Genomic DNA, 18197 nt, shown 5'->3' with positions numbered 1-18197 from the left:
GAATTATGCTTTCATCACTGCCACCACAGTCATCATCATCATCGACACAGTGAGATACATCAAGAGTCATGAGGCACTTGCTGCCTTTGACCTTGAAGACTTGTCCAATAAGAACACATAAGCTCAGGATCAAATGGATGATTGGCACAGATACCATGTACTCAAAATTCAAAGAGCAGAGAGATCTTTGAAGTCTGGGATTGGAACAGTTAGGAAAAGTATCATGTTGAAGGCTGACCTTGAATTAGTGTTGAAAGATTCTCAGTTATTGAATAGAAGTTTCTGAATGGAAATTTCTGTAGATGATTCTTATTCTTTGCTTAGGACTGTCCTTTTCCCTCTTGATTCCCAAGTGTTTTACTTGTACATTCTTTCATATTTTTTCTTTTCTAATTCCCATATACTTCCTCTCATCATCAAAAAAAGAAAGGAAGAAGGAAGGAAAGAAAGGAGGAAAAAGAAGGGAGGGAGGAAAGGAAGGAAGGAAGGAACAAAAGAAATAGGTTAAAGAAAAGCAGATCAAAAGCTAGTTTTATACATTGTGAATCCTTAAATTAAGTGCAATAGGTTAAAACAATAAAGAATTAGAATTTATCATTTTCACAGAAAGTGTATTGGAAACAATGAAAAGTTTATCTGTGTATGTATTTCTTAGAAAAAAACAAAGTCCATAGATATATCCATGAAAAAATCATTTATCCATAAAAGGCTTATTACATGGAGAAAAAAAAGATGAGGGAAAAGGGAAACAGGAGAGATGGAGAAGAAGGAAATAAAGGGTCCTTCATTTCCTGGGCTAAAAGTTCCAGTTTCCTCTCAATCTCCTGCTACTATGACCCAACTGCATTTCCTTCTCTGCTTCTGCCCTAAAGCAGCTATTTATTATCAGAGTTCTCAAATATATTATTGTTTTTGCCTAGATTCCTTCACAAAGACATGTGTAAGACGCTTACTATGATCTCTGCCATGTAATAAGTACTTAAAAATGATTATTCTTTCTCCTTCACTTCCTCCTTAAAAAGGGATCTTAATAATGAAAAAATTGAATAGAAAGAAATTCATCAATTAATTTGAATATCATAAATGCCTTTCTCTGTGTTCTGTTCTATCTTTCATCATAATAGACCTCAAAAACCCAAAGAGGAAGACTTCAATAATGGCAGCCTATATGGGGAACAGGGAAAACAGGGAAACCTTTGCTGGACTAATGAGATTATATTTGAAGAAGACTTGCTATATACCATGGGATCATAGAGTTAGAGTTACAAGAAAACTTAGAGATCACCAAATCCAAAGTCTTCTTTTTACAGAGGAGGACAATAAGGCTCAGAGGTTAGAGTTTTTTGTGATCCTGGGAGTCACATAAAGACCTGATTTTTAAGTAGGATTTGAACTCAGGTCCTAAATTTCAATTTTAGCATCCTACTGCATCATGATCAAGTTATAAGTAAATCAATGGAAAATTCCTAAGGATAGTTTATTATTGTCTCTCTTGAACCATTCACCTTTTGCTGTTTCTCATAGCTATATAAAAGGAAATACTGTCTAGGGGAAAGTTTACTGGTTTTAGATTCAGGAAATTTGAGTACAAATCTTGCCTTCAACACTTACTTGCCATTTAATTCTTTTTTTAGGTTTTTTTTCAAGGCAATGGAGTTAAGTGGCTTGCCCAAGACCACATAGCTAGGTCATTATTAAGTGTCTGAGGATGGATTTGAACTCAGGCTCTCCTGACTCCAGGGCCACTACGCCACCTAGCTGCCCCTTGCCATTTAATTTTAAGCAAGAGCCAGCATGACATGTTAAATCAAGGGGTGCTCTTGAAATGGGGGAAAACCTGATTTCAAATTTTGTCTCTGAAAATATGTGTGAGTATAGCTGGGTTGTTCAGTGGTTAGAACACCACCCTGTATACAGGAGGACCTGAGCTCAACTCTGATCTCAGATACTTAATTACCTAGTTGTGTGACCTTAGGCAAATCACTTAAACCCATTGCCTTGGGAAAAAAAGTATATATATATATATATATATATATATATATATATATATATATATAACCATGGCCAATTCACTTACTCTTTCTAAGCTTCAGTTTTCTCATCTCTAAAATAGGGTACTTGAATTAGATGACTTCTTCAGTCCCTTCCTTTCAGCTATCAATCTATGATTCCCCAAAACACAAAAAGCCTTTATAAAGCTCAAATTCTTTGTCTGCCAAATAGGAATGATAATACTTACATTATCTGTCTCTCAAACTTGTTATGGGGAAAGAACTCTGTATACATAAAAGGGCTATTTAAATATGAACTAATATTTGATATGCATTTTCAAAATTACTTCATAAAATCATTTAAACAATTTTTGCATGTAAATTTATATAATAATTGGATAAGATCTAATGATTTATAAGCAATATGAGCTGAATTATAAAGCATCAAAAAAAATCACATTAGATACAGAAACAAATAAGGAGGAAGGGAGGGAGGGAGGGGTTGTGTCATTAACTTCATTCCCTATTCACCATGGAGTAATAGTATATAGTATTCAGGGTCATAGTGAGTAGAGTGATGAACCTGAAGTCAGGAAAACCTGAGTTCAAAAACAACCTTAGACATTTACTAGCTGTATGCACAAGTCACATAATCTGCTTGCCTCAGTTTCTTCATATATCAAATAATATCACTTACCTTTAGGTCCTTCTAAGGATCAAATGAGATAATATTTGTAAAGCACTTTGGAAACCTTAACTCTGGCTTAGTATCAAGAAAATCTTCCTATCCATTAGAATTGTACAAAAGTATAATAAGCTTGTTTTGGCAGGCATCAGATTTCACCTCATTGGAGGTGTTTGTGGAGAGGTTGTCAAGTTCATCATGGTAGGACTATATCAGGTTAGACTAAGATGATTGTTGAGGTCTCTTCCAAATAAAAACTATGTTATTCAACTCAATTTAAAAAACTTCACTCAGTACCTAATATGTGCTGGGGACAGCAGAAAAAAAAGGAAATAGTATCTGCCCTCAAAAAGTTTACATTCTACTCTTCAAAAGCTAATTGATCCATGGGTAGGGGAAGATAATGATCCAGGACTGTGATTTCATTCACTGACCTGTTTTAGCTCCATTAACCATGGATACCTGATCACCTAGCCCAGCCCCAAACTTTATCAGCAGACTTGCAAAAAAAAAAATTGTATCACTACAAACTCATTGTGTGAGTCTTGGACTCCAGGCCCCCAACCCAAGGTGAAGACTGGAGAACATATTTTTGACCTACATAAACCTATTGCTTTTTCTCCTTGGACCCTGACTCCCTCATATACCTACTTATTTTTTCATAATTAAGTGTATCCTTGGTTTCTATTTTCTTTCACTTTAAATTGACTATCCCATTGGCTTAAGCTCTTGGAGAAGGAACTATATATACACATATCTATAGCTCTCTCTATATCTATATCTATATCTATCAATCTGTCTATCTATCTATCTATCTATCTATCTATCTATCTATCTATCATCTATCTGTATATCAGAAGAGGAGGCTCTGTCCAGGGTCCTAAACTCTTTAGGTTGTCTTAGTATGACAGAGCACTACCAATGAAAGTAAGACCTAGTCATGAGACTAATCATGAAAGAACATGTATCACAGAGAGATATGAATAGAGGAGAATAGCAAAGAAGAGATGGGGAAAAAGAGAAAAAAACCTCATTACAGAATCAGAGAACTATAGAATGCCAGAGCTGGAAAGCAATCTTAATAAATTATCTTCCTTTTACAGGTAGAGAAAATGAGGCCCAGAGAGTGAAGTGACTTACCCAAGGTCACACAGTGACAGAAACAAATTCAATTTAATTCATTTCAACAAATATTCAAATACAAAGATGCAGAACCTAGGGCTTCTACCTAATAGTCTAGGAAGTTTCCAACACAGTATAGTGTCCTAGAAGAATAACAACAAGAACTTCATCCAAAATTGAATAGGTTTTATCCCCATCTCTATATATTTCAGGTATAATGAAGAAGGCATGGTATAATAGAGCACTGAAATGAGAGTGGAAAGACCTCCAGCTTGAATCTTATTTCTTCTCCTTAGAACCTTATGACCTTGGACAAAATCACTTTATTTTTCTAGGTCTTTGTTTTGAAGGGGTGAATGAGTTCTAAGGATTCTTTAGGTCTGAATCATACCATTTTTATTCTCCCCATTATCATTATTATTTTTTTAGTTTTTGCAAGGCAATGGGGTTAAGTGGCTTGCCCAAAGCCACACAGCTAGGTAATTATTAAGTGTCTGAGACTGGATTTGAACTCAGGTACTCCTAACTCCAGGGCTGGTGCTCTATCCACTGGGCTCTATCCACTGCACCACCTAGCCACCCCATCTTCCATTATTCTTTCCCTCAGATATTACTTTGCAGAGAAGATGGAAGAGAACAAAAATACTCACTTGAATTTGCTGTGACCCTTAAAACAGTAAAGAGCAAGATGATCAGAACTGTTCTTGGTAAGAAATCAGAAGACATGAGGTCAGATTGGTTGCACTGGCAGGTGGGGAATCAGGCCTCAGGAGTCAGTCTTCTTTATCATCTATTCTCCAGACATCCCCTGGAGAAAGAAAAAGTCAATTAGACAAAAGCTTTCACAAAGGACCTTTGCTTGTCCTCATTATTTACAGTGAGAAGTAACCATTCCTGTCTTAGGAGACATACTACTCTTTCTCCTTCCAGTGGTTATAGAATCATAGGATTCAGAGTTGGAAAGATCTTTTGAGATTGTGTAATCAACATTTTTTTAGATGAGGAAAGTGAGATGCACAATTAGGACTTGTCCTCTGCCTCCTTCCCATTATCCATTGCCATTGATTACCCACACCATTTTACAGATGGAAAAAAATGATTCCCAGAATTTTAACTTGTCTTGCATCTCCTTCCAGTTAATCACCCTCTTTCCAGATTCCAATAGAATTGCTCATTTAGCAATATAATGTTAAAACTTTTTTTTAATTTGAAGCTAAGATAGACAGAGACAGAGAAACATAAAGACAGAGATACAGAGAAAGACAGAAAGAGCTGCAGACAATCAGAGACATAGAGAGAGAGACCGAGATTCAGAAACAGAGAGACACACACAGAAAGACAGAGGCAGAGAAAGGCAAAGAAAAAGAAACAGAGAGAAACAAAGACCTTTTAAGATCCTTCATTCTAGCTTCCTCATTTCACAGAGCAAATTGAGATCCAGAGTCTCATACCCAGATCACATACTTTGTAAAGTCACACAGGGCTATGATTTGAACCCAGGTTTTCTATCTCTGAGCCCACTGTTCTTTGCCTTTGTTATTGCTGAGTCATTTCCAGCTCTTTATGACCCCATTTGGGGTTTTCTTGACAAAGATACTATTTCCTTCTCCAATTCATTTTACAAATGAGGAAACTGAGGTAAACAGAGTTAAATGGCTTGCCCAGGGTCACTCAGCTAGTAAGTGTCTGAGGCCAGTTTTGAATTCTGAAAGATGAGTCTCCTACTTCCAAACCCAGTGTTTTAATCACTATGCCACCTAACTGCCCCTAAGTAGAACAATTTTCCTTATGCTATCATTCAAGGGAAATGAAATCCAAAGAATGAACAGTTCAGCTCCTTTCTAAAGCCAGATCAACTTCAGGATTGGCATACTTTTGAAAATTGTTTGGCAACTCATATCTTGTGACAGATAAATTGACTTTTTAAAAATTTTGACATGGAATTGCTTGAGGGAAATGTTGCATACCTTGTTGACCCTTGGATTTGGGTGAAATGCTCCTCTAGAAGAAGCCTGGAAAGGTTTCTAAAGGTATCTAAAGGTATCTAAACCCAGGGAAGGCCCTTTAAACATTACTTAGTAAGTTGAAGGAAAACCCCAGATACACCCAATCCCCTATAATGCTCTACCCATAGTTTGAGATTCAGTTCTAAGACCCAGTAAAGGACCAAGAAGAGAGCATTAGAACAAGAACCTTTGGTTCTTAAGAACCCTTGATGACTCAAAATAAAGTAGCCTAATTTAAATTTTCTCCTTAGAGGGGTGGCTAGGTGGCATAGTGGATAAAGCACTGGCCTTGGAGTCAGGAGTACAGGTCCCGTCTCAGACACTTAGTGATTGCCTAGCTGTGTGGCCTTGGGCAAGCCACTTAACCCCATTTGCCTTGCAAAAAAAAAAAAGAAAAGAAAAGAAAATGAAACCAAGGAGTGTAGGGCAAAGGAAAAAAAAAACAATAAAAAACCCACCAAATTTTTTAAAGGCACATTAGTTAGATGTAAGTGGGGGCAGCTAGAGTATTGGGTAAGGAATCAGGAAGACTCATCTCCTTGAGTTCAAATCTGGCTTCAAATACTTCCCATCTGTGTGACCTTGAGCAAATCACTTAACCCTGTTTGTCTCAGTTTCATCATCTGAGGAAAGGAACTGGAGAAAGTAAAGGAAAGAGTGTGGGTGGCTAAACATGAATAGTAGGAAGCAGCTACAAGTTAAAACTCTGGGAGTCTGTTTCCCCACCTATAAGGAGAAGGCAAAGAATATTACAGTATCTTTGTTAAGAAAATGACTGAAAAATAACTAAACAACAAGAAAAATCAATAGGAAAGGATTCACTTTCCCACAATGCTCTAGTTCTGAGGCACAGGAGCTGATGGTAAAAGAATTTACAAAAAAATGGATGGGATTGAAACTCAGATGCTCTTTGGAGAGGAGCAGAGTGCACTGAAAGGAACAAGGCAAGTCCCTGAACAGAGGAAAGCAACAATGAGCTAAATTCCTATGTTTCCAGAAAGAGAGAAGCTATCTGAGTAGTGACAATTAAGCCCATTCTATCTGTTTAGGACTTTAATCCTGAGAATTAATGTTACAAAAGTAAAACTCATTTTCAGTTAAAAGACCAAGGATTTCTTTCTTTTTTCTCTCCCCTCCTCTCCTCTCCCCTCTCCTTCCTCCTCCCCTCCCCCCTCTCCCCTCCCCTCCCCTTCCTCCTCCCCTCCTCTCCCCTCTCCTCTCCTTTCTTCTCTCCTCATTATTTAAATAATGGTAGGGATTAAATAATTTAATAGTTTAATTAATCAATCAAATTTTATTTAGTGTGTTTAGGCCACACTAAAACAATGAAATGATCATACTATCTAAATTTATTTATAGATTCAATTCTATACCAATAATTTTATTACATCAACCAAATTACAAAATGATTAATAAAAAAGAAAGAAACCAATGAAGCATCTAGGTGAGCCAATGGAAATTTTCTGCAGGGATAAGGGTGTTGGGAGATACAAATGTACTTAAAATAAGAAAAATTTAATGGGAGGGTGTACTAACAACTGCAGAAATCAGAAATTTTTTCTGAGTTCAAACATGGCCTCAGACACTTACTAACTGTGTAAGCCTGGGCAAGTCACTTAACCCAGCTTGCCTCAGTTTCCTCATTTGCAAAATGAGCTGGAAAAGGAAATGGCAAATCACCCCAAAAGGGATGACAGAGTCAGACACTATTGAAACCAGCTAAACAACAAGTCACATCAGTATCCTATTGTTGGAGCTATTAATTGACCTGACCAATGTGTAATTAGGCAAGAAAGTCACTAAAATGCAAGTGATCCTATTAATAGAGCTATAACCCAGGGAGGGCAATAACAGAGAAAAAAGTCCTACAAACATGTCATATTTTTTCATTACTTTTCCTAGTAGCAAAAAATCAGGGGAGAAAATGAGTGCCTATCAATTGGGAAATAAATTGTGACTGAAATATGCAGAATTTGACTTAAAATTCAGACAATTTAAATTAGAACTTCCACCAGGTAGATGATCTTAGGGTTCAAAATAAATTTAGGGAACAAATGGGCCTCTCCAGAGGACATTGGGACCCCTAAGGAGATCTTTAGAGCTAACTGGATAACCATGAAGGCCTCTATTATCCAGAGCTCTAGGAAGACCAGAGGGAGCCAGGCTCATTGTTTACTTGTTGGACCCCAGTAAAAGCAATTACTTAATTTGAATACCATGGTTTTGAATGTTCTACTTGCACCAGATCTGAAATAATCCCTCCTAAGACTGTACAAATGGATATGATAGAATATTACTGAACCACAAGAAATTATAAATATGAGGAATATCGAAAGACATAGGAGAATAATAATAATAGCTAAGATAATTTATTTCATTTATTGTATAAAGTTATATATACCACTTTAAAGGTTATTACATATTATAATATTTATATACCTTTTTGAGGTTATTTTGTTATATATTTATTTATTATATTTATATATACCACTTTGAGGTTATTATATATTATATTTGTTTACCATTTTTATATACCACTTTAAGGTTGTATAAAATTTTATTTATTATGTTTATTTGCTATTAATTTTATATTAAATAGCTAATGGTTAATAGTAGTTATTTAATTTGATTTAATGATCATTGATTTAAAGAGCAAATATTAATTACTAATATTTATAAATTAACATGTTAACTCATTTGTTCATTTACAACAATCCTGGGAAGTAGGTACTGTTATCAGTCACATTCTATAGATGAAGAGACTGAGGTAGTTACACAGCTAGTTAATGTCTGAGGTAGAATCTGAGCTCAAGTTTTTCTGTCTGCAAGTTTCACTTTTATCCACTGTATCATCTAGTTGCTTAGATGAAATAATATGTAAAGGGATCAAAGCAGAACTGAGAATAATATATGCCATGATATATAGTAATATAAAATATAGCAACAATAAAAAATGTGAACTATAAGGCATCTCCAAAGTCTTGGTGCAGCTTTAAGTTAAGTGATTTGGGGACACGTGATGAATTGTAATGAACAGTATCAGTCCTGAAACACTAATAAGGAATATATTATCACCTACACAGAAGACAGGCTCTAGCTGAGGGCTCAAGCTGACCTAGATTCATTCTGAAGTTAACTTGATCCCAAAGAGAAAGGATTAAGTTTTTTTCTCACCTTCTCTTGTTAGTTCACCACAGGGAAAATTCTTTTAAAAACTTATGTATAATTCATGTCTACTGATTTTTGCCCTTGAAATCCTTTTGTTACTTCAGTATGGATGACTGAGCCAAGTTGGAAAAGAAGGAATTCTGATCAGCCACTAGTTACTACTCACAGTCCTTATTGCCATGTCCAGAGAGTGCTATAAGGTCCATTCCCCACTCTCAAGGGCTTTGCAAAATATTGCAAGTCACCCACAAACAAGATGTAATTACTCTGAGTAATGTCTCTGGTTATCAATAAGCAAAGTTTTATATTCATGAAATCCTGTCTCTTGCATGCAAAACTGATTATTATCACTCAAGGGAAAGTAAGCTCTTTAAAATTACTCATTGCAAATAAAAATGGAAAAGGACTTTGAAAGAAGTGGGTTGGATTGCAACTGTGTTGACATGGGTGCCTGTATCAAAGTGTAGGGGTTAGGGAATTTGCAGCTGTCTAGGCAGAAAGGAATGTGAAACTTTGACAACGGGTCTTCCTATTAAAGTCTATTATTAGGCTTTAAAAGATACTGAGACCTATGATGTCATTCTTTCAAGAGATTTGACTTGGGTAGGGAGTATCAGACATAGTTAAGATATTAATTAGTAGGAAGAGAATTGGGAAGATGAGAAGGAGGAGGGGAAGAAGGACAGAGGAGGATAAAAAAAAGAAGAGGCCTTTTTCTGAGATTAATATGCTATCCCAAGGCTTATTGACCTTTGCAAACTTGATCATTCTGTCTAGGAAGAACCACAAGTTTTGAAATTAGAAAATCTAAGGTTGATACACAGCTCTGTTCCAAAGCCCCTGTGGGGCAGTTAATATATTTGATTTCTCCGATCTTTAGATTTCTCCTCTATAAAATGGAGATGAGTATTGTCCTAAAAGCCTCACAGGGTTGAAGTGAAGAGCAAATGAAATTTTGCCCATAAAAATGTATCTTTTAAAAAAATTATAAAAAATATTTATTTTCCAATTATATACAATAGTAGTTTCTATTTATATTTTGGTAAGGTTTTGAATTTTACACTTCCCCTCCCCCTTCCCTCCCCCCTTCCCCGACAGAAGGCAATCTGATTATCTTTACATTGTTTCCATGCTATGAATTGATCAAAATTGAATGTGTTGAGAGAGAAAAAAATCCTTGAGGAAAAATAAAATATTAGAGATAGCAAAATTATGTAGTTCAATAAGACAACTTTTTTTTTTTAAAAAGAAATTGAAGATAATTGTTTTTGGTCTTTGTTTAAACTCCACAGTTCATTCTCTGGATACAGATGGAATTCTCCATCTCAGATACCCTAAAATTGTCCCTGATTATTGCACTTATGGAATGAGCAAGTACATTAATGTTGATCACCACCCCCATGTTGCTGTATGGGTGTACAATGTTCTTCTGGTTCTGCTCATTTCGCTCAGCACCAGTTCATGAAGGTTTTTCCAGCTTTCTCTGAAATCCCATCCCTCCTGGGTTTTTTTGTTTTGTTTTGTTATAGTTTTTTTTTTTTGCAAGGCAAATAGGCTTAAGTGACTTGCCCAAGGCCACACAGCTAGGTAATTATTAAGTGTCAGAGGTTGGATTTGAACTCAGGGACTCCTGACTCCAGGGCGGGTGCTCTATCCATTGCACCACCTAGACACCGCCCTTCCTGGTTTCTAATAGAACAATAGTATTCTATCAAACACATCCACCACAATTTGTTAAGCCATTCCCCAATTGATGGATAGCACCTAGATTTCAAAATCTTTGCCACCACAAAGAGAGCATCTATGAATATTTTGTACAAGTGACGTTTTTACCCCTTTTCATGGTCTCTCTTCAAGTTATAGACCCAGTAGTGGTATTGCTGGATCAAAGGGTATGCACGTTTTTAATTGCCCTTTGGGCATAATTCCAAGTGGCTCTCCAGAAAGTTGGATTAGTTCACAGCTCAATTCATTGTGTCCCAGATTTCCCACATCCCTTCTAACCTTGATCATGTCCTTTCTAGTTATATTGGCTAATCTGAAAGGTATGAAGTGGTACCTCTGAGATGCTTTAATTTACATTTCTGTAATCCATAATGATTTAAAGCAATTTTTTCATATGACTATGGATTGCTTTGTTTTACTCATCTGTGAATTGCCTTTGCATATCCTTTGACTATTTGTCAATTGGGGAGTCACTTTTTTTTTATAAATTTGACTCAGTTTGCTATATATATATAAGAAATGAGTCCTTTGTCAAAAACCCTAGTTATAAAAATTATTTCCCAGTTTACTACATTTCTTTCGGTCTTGGTTACAGTGGTTTCGTTTGTGCAGAAGCTTTTTAATTTAATATAATCAGAATTATTCAGCTTGTTTTTAATGATGTTCTCCATCTCTTCCTTGGTCATAAACTGCTTCCCTTTTCATAGAACTGACAGGTAAACTATTCCTTGTTCTCCTAGTTTGTTTATAATATTGTCTTTTATGTCTATTCCTGCACCCATTTTGATCTTATCTTGGTATAGGGTGTGAGATGTTGTTCCAATCCAAGTTTCTGCCATACTATTTTCCAATTTTAACAACAGTTTTTAATTGAAGAGAGAGTTCTTATCCCAGAAGCTGAACTCTTTGTGTTTATCAAACAGCAGATTACTATAATCATTTCCTGCTATCTCTTTTGCACCTAGTCTATTCGCTGATCCACCATTCTTTTTCTTAGCCAATACCAGACAGTTTTGATGACGGATGCTTTATAACATAATTTTAGATCTGGTAAGGCTAAGCCACCTTCTTTTGCACTTTTTTTCATTAAATCCTTTGATATTCTTGACTTTTTGTTTCTTCATATGAATTTAGTTACAATTTTTTTCTAGCTCATTAAAGTATTTTTTTGGAAGTTTGATTGGTAAGATACTAAATAAGTAGTTTGATTTAGGCAGAATTGTCATTTATATTATATTAGCTTAGTCTATCCATAAGCAGTTGATATTTGCCCAGTTATTTTAATCTGATTTTATTTGTGTGAAAAGTGTTTTATAGTTATTTTCATAGAGTTTCTGAGTCTGTCTTGGAAGGTAGGCTCCCAAGTATTTTATAATGTCTGAAGTTATTTTAAATGTGATTTCTCTTTCTAGCTCTTGCTGCTGTATCTTGCTAGTAATATAAAGAAATGCGGAGGATTTGGGGGGTTTATTTTATATCCTGCAATTTTGCTAAAGTTGCTTATTGTTTCTAGCAGTTTTTCCAGATTTTTTTAGGGTTCTCTTGTTATACCATCATGTCATTTGCAAAGAGTGAGAGTTTTTTTCTCTTCCTTCCCAATTCTAATTCCTTCAATTTCTTTTTCTTTCTTATTGCTGAAACTAACATTTCTAATATAATATTGAATAATAGTGATGATAATGAGCTTCCTTGTTTCATCCCTGATCTTACTGGGAATGTCTCTAGTTTATCCCCATTGCATATAATGTTTGTTGATGGTGTCAGATAGATACTTCTTATCATTCTAAGGAACAATCCATTCATTCCTACCCTCATTAATGTTTTTAGTAAAGTGGTAAATTTTGTCAAAGGCTTTTCCAGCATCTTTGAGATAATCATATGATTTCTGTTAGGTTTTTTATTTATATACTCAATTACACTGACAGTTTTCCTAATACTGAACCAACCCTGCATTCCTGGGATAAATCATAGTGTATTATCCTAGTGATAATTTGTAATTCTTTGCTAAGATTTTATTTAAGATTTTTGCATCTATATTCATTAGGGAAATTGGTCTATAATTTTCTTTTTCTGTTTTGACTCTTCCTGATTTAGATATTAGCACCATATTGGTATCATAGAAGGAGTACATCTTCACCTGTTTTTCCAAAGAGTTTATATGGAATTGGAACCAATTGTTTCTTGAATGTTTGATAGAATTCACTTGTGAATCCATCTGGCCCAGGAGATTTTTTTTCTTAGGGAGTTCAATAATGGCTTGTTGAATTTCTTTTTCTGAGAGTTATTTAGGTATTAATTTCCTCTCCAGTTAACCTGGGAAAATTATATTTTGTAAATATTCATCCATTTCACTTACATTATCAAATTTATTGGCATAAAGTAGGGCAAAATAGTTCTGAATTAGTACTTTAATATCCTCCTTATCAGCAGTGAGTTCACCTTTTTCATTTATGATACTAGTAATTTTGTTGTCTTCTTTCTACTTTTTTAATCAAATTAGTCAAAGGTTTATTTTATTGTTTTTCTCATAACACCAACACTTGGTTTTATTTATTAGTTCAACAGTTTCCTTGCTTTCAATTTTATTAATTGCTCCTTTAATTTTTAGAATTTCTAATTTGGTATTTAATTGGGGGTTTTTAATTTGTTCTTTCTCCATTCTTTTTAGTTGAATGCTTAGTTATTGATGTCCCCTCTCTCTATTCATGTGAGCATTTAGAGATATAATATATCCCCTAATAACTTCCTTGGCTGTATCCCATAAGTTTTGGTATGTTGTCTCATTGTTGTCATTGTCTAGAATGAAATCAATTTTATCTATACTTTAAAATGAGGTTATTTAGTTTCCAATTAGTTTTAGGTCTATCTCTCCATGGCCCATTATTGCTCATGATTTTTATTGAATTATAGTCTGAGAAAGAAGTATTCACTATTTCTGTTTTTCTGCATTTGATTATGAAATTTTTATGGCCTAGTACATGGCCAATTCTTGTGGAGGTGCCATGTACTACAGGACAAAAAAAGTATACTCCTTTCTATCTCCATTCAATTTTCTCCAAAGGTCTATCACATCTAGGTTTTCTTTTTTTTTTAAATTTTAAACATTTTATTTATTTTGAGTTTTACAATTTTTCCCCTAATCTTACCTCCCTTCCCCCCACCCTACCCCCACAGAGGACAATTTACCACTCTTTACATTGCTTCCATAGTATACATTGATCCAAATTGAATATGATGAGAGGGAAATCATATCCTTAAGAAAGAAAAATAAAGTATAAGAGATAGTAAGATTACATAATAAGGTATTGGGTTTTTTTCCCCTAAATTAAAGGTAATAGTCCTTGATTTTTGTTCAAACTCCACAATTCTTTCTCTGGCTACAGATGGAATTCTCCATGGCAGATAACCTCAAACTGTCCCTGATTGTTGCACTGATGGAATGAGCAAGTCTATCAAGGTTGATCATCACCCCCATGTTCCTGTTAGGGTGTACAATTTTTTTCTGGTTCTGCTCAACTCACTCAGCATCAGTTCATGCAAATCCCTCTAGGCTTCCCTCAATTCCCATCCCTCCTGGTTTCTAATAGAACAATATTGTTCCATGACATACATATGCCACAGTTTGTTAAGCCATTCCCCAATTGAAGGACATTTACTTGATTTCCAATTCTTTACCACCACAAATAAAGCTGTTATGAATATTTTTGTACAACTGATGTTTTTACCCTTTTTCATCATCTCTTCAGGGTATAGACTCAGTAATGGTATTGCTGGATCAAAGGGTATGCACATTTTTGTTTCCCTTTGGGTCATAGTTCCAGACTGCTCTCTAGAAAGGCTGGATGAGTTCACAGCTCCACCAACCATGTATTAGTGTCCCAGATTTCCCACATCCTTTCCAGCATTGATCATTGTCCTTTCTGATCATATTGGCCAGTCTTGAGAAGTGTGAGGTGGTATCTCAGAGATGCTTTTATTTGCATTTCTCTAATAAGTAATGATTTAGAGCAATTTTTCATATGACTATGGATCACTTTGATTTCCTCATCTGTAAATTGCCTTTACATATCCTTTGATCATTTGTCAATTGGGGAATGACTTCGTTTTTTTATATGATTTCTCTCTCATCACAATTATTTATTTGTTTGTTTATTTATTTATTTGCTTATTTATTTATTTGTTTGTTTGTTTGTTTAGGTTTTTTCAAGGCAATGGGGTTAAGTGGCTTGCCCAAGGCCACACAGCTAGGTAATTATTAAGTGTCTGAGGTCGGATTTGAAACCAGGTACTCCTGACTCCAAGGCCAGTGCTCTATCCACTGCGCCACCTAGCCACCCTGAATGGCTTGTTTTTTTAAAAATTTGACTCAATTCTCTGTATACTTTAGAAATGAGTCCTTTGTCAGAAATACTAGTCATAAAAATTGTTTCCCCATTTACTACATTTCTTTTGATCTTGGTTACAGTGATTTTTGTCTGTGCAAAAGCTTTATAATTTAATGTAATCAAAATCATTTAGTTTGTTTTTAGTGACATTTTCCATCTCTTTCTTAGTCATAAATTGCTTTCCTTTCCATAGATCTGACAGGTAAACTAGTCCTTGATCTTCTAGTTTGCTTATAATATTGTTTTTTATGTCTAAATCCTGTATCCATTTTGATCTTATCTTGGTATAGGGTGTGAGGTGGTGTTGGTCTAATCCAAGTTTCTTCCATACTAACTTCTAATATTCCCAGCAATATTTATCAAAGGGAGAGTTTTTATCCCAATAATTAGACTCTGTGTTTGTCAAACAGCAGATTACTATAATCATTTCCTGCTATTGCACCTAGTCTATTCCACTGGTCTACCACTTTCTTAGCCAGTACCAGACAGTTTTGATGACTGATGCCTTATAATATAATTTTAGATCTAGTAAGGCTAAGCCACCTTCTTTTGAACTTTTTTTCATTGAATCCCTGGAAATCTGGACTTTTTATTTCTTTTTTTATTGTTTTTTTTAATTTTATTTTTTAATTCTCATTTTGTACAAATGTTTTTTTTTACATTAATAAAATATTCTTGTTCAAGAGCAAACAAAACACCCCTCCCCCCATGAATATAAACTTGCTTGGGCGATAAAGGGGAGAGAAAAAAAATTAAAGTTAAAAAAAGAATAATAGTAATAATTGTTGGTATGGACAGGTGGCGCAATGGACGAAGCAACAGCCCTGGAGCCACAAGCACCTGAGCCCACATCCAGCCCCGTAGACCCAACAATCACCCAGCTGTGTGATATGCAAGCCACCCAATCCCCACTGCCCTGCAAAAACCCAAAAGAAGAAAAACAAAGACCCCAAATAAAATAAAATAGCAATAATAGTAGGGGTGGCTGGGTGGCAGACAGAGCATTGGCCCCTGAGTCAGGAGCACCCAGGTCCAAATCTGGCCTCAGACACCCAAAGATCACCCTGCTATGTGGCCCCAGGCAGGCCACCCAGCCCCACTTGCCCTGTACCCTCCCCCAAATAATAATAATGATAAAAAATGTGCTTCAGTCTTTGTCCCAACACCAATACCTCTGTCATGGGTGGATAGCATTCTTTATGGTAAGTCCATCGCAAAAGTTGCTTCCATATTTTTCCAACGTTGCCATTGCTGATCGCAACTCCCATCTTTCGTATTTCTCCACTACCATGTACTATATTTTCTCTCTCCTTTCACTCTGACTCTGCTGTAGGGTCGCTGAGTGGCACAGCAGACAGATCCCTGGTCCTGGGGCCAAGAAGCCCAGAGACCCCCATACCACCCCTTAGGCCCAGAATCCACCTGGCCCCATGGTCCTGGACAGTCCTTCCAATCCCAGCCCCTTACAAGAAGTAAAAAAGAAAATGTGTTATATCTGCCCGCTCTCCCCCATAATCCATCCTCTCCTCCTTTATTCACATCCCCACCCCTTCCCCCTGCTCCCCTCCTTCTTACTCCAGATGCCTATACCCCATGGAGTATATATGCTGTTTCCTCTCCTAGCCACCTCTGATGAGGGCAAAGGTTCCCTCATACCCCCTTGACTCCCCCCTTCCACATCATTGCAATAACTCATTGTAATAAAAAAATCTTATTATATGAAATATCTTGGCCTATTCCCCCTCTCCTTTTTCTTTCTCCCATTACATTTCCCTTTTTTTCTGTTGACTCCATTTTTACACCATATTTTATCTTCGAATTCAGCTTTCTCCTGTGCTTCATCTATAAAAACTCCTTCTACCTGCTCTGTTAATTGAGAAGGTTCATATGAGTATTAGCAGTGTCATTTTTCTATGCAGGAATACATGCAGTTCATCATCATTAAGTCCCTCATATTTCCCCCCTCTCCTCCAATCTCTGTGCTTCACCTGAATCCTGTATCTGAAGATCAAACCTTCTGTTCAGCTCTGGCCATTCCAAAAGGAACATTTGAAATTGCCCTGGTTCATTGAAAGGCCATCTTTTTCCCTGGAAGAGGACATTCAGCCTTGCTGGGTAGTTGATTCTTGGCTGCATTCTAAGCTCTTTTGCCTTCCTGTATATTATATTCCAAGCCCTATGAGCTTCCAATGTAGTTGCTGCTAAGTCCTGTGTGATCCTGACTGCAGCTCCACAATATTTGAGTTGTGTCCTTCTGGCTGCTTATAATATTTTCTCTTTGACTTGGGAGGTCTGGAACTTGGCTATAATATTCCTAGGGGTTGGTTTTTTGGGATCTCTTTCTTGGGGGGATCCGTGGATTCTCCCCATTTCTATTTTGCCCTCTGCTTCTAGAATATCAGGGCAATTTTCCTGTAGTAATTCTTTGAAAATGATGTCAAGGCTCTTTTCCTGATCATGACTTTCAGGTATTCCAATAATTTTTAAATTATTTTTCTTAAGTCTGTTTTCCATATCAGTTGTTTTTTCAATGAGATATTTCACATTTTCTTCTAATTTTTCATTTTTTTGGTTTTGAAGTATTGATTCCTGATTTCTGGTAAATTCATCAATCTCCCTGAATTCTTTGTCTGAAGGATTTGTTCTCCTCAGACAGTTTTCTTATCTCTTTTTCCATCTGGCCAATTTTACTTTTTAAAGCATTCTTCTCCTCAATAACTTTTTGAACTGTTTTATCCATTTGACCTAAGCTGGTTTTTAGCATGCTATTTTCTTCAACATTTATTTGGATTTCCTTGACTAAGCTGCTGACTTCATTTTCATGTTTTTTCCTGCATCTCTCTCCTTTCTTTTCCCAGTTTTTCTTCCAACTCCCTCATTTGATTTTCAAAGTCTTTTTTGAGCTCTGTCATAGCCTGAACCCAATTTCTGTTTTTCTTTGAGTCTTTAGATGCAGGAGCTTGTGCTTCCTCATCTTCAGACTGAGTATTTTGATCCTTCTTGGGCTCATTTGCAAAATATTTCTCAATGGTCGTCCTCTTATTTCTCTGCTCGCTCATTTTCCCAGCCTGAGCCTGGTTTTGGGGTGCTTCCTGAGCTTTTGGGACACTCCCAC

General features: G+C 36.0%; 1 protein-coding gene across 1 annotated transcript in view; it reads right to left on the bottom strand.

The window, feature by feature from the left end:
• The window catches only part of LOC141514206 (uncharacterized), a 42234-nt gene that overhangs the window by 6762 nt on the left and 17275 nt on the right, over positions 1-18197 (bottom strand). The window contains exon 2 of the mRNA XM_074224794.1: positions 4449-4606. Coding sequence (XP_074080895.1) covers positions 4449-4524 — 76 coding nt within the window. The 5' untranslated portion in view covers positions 4525-4606. The remainder of the gene's footprint in view (positions 1-4448; positions 4607-18197) is intronic.

The sequence above is a fragment of the Macrotis lagotis genome, chromosome 2 (genome assembly GCF_037893015.1).
Source record: "Macrotis lagotis isolate mMagLag1 chromosome 2, bilby.v1.9.chrom.fasta, whole genome shotgun sequence".
NCBI classification, from domain to species: Eukaryota; Metazoa; Chordata; class Mammalia; order Peramelemorphia; family Peramelidae; genus Macrotis; species Macrotis lagotis.
This window is presented reverse-complemented; position numbering and strand designations above follow the sequence as displayed.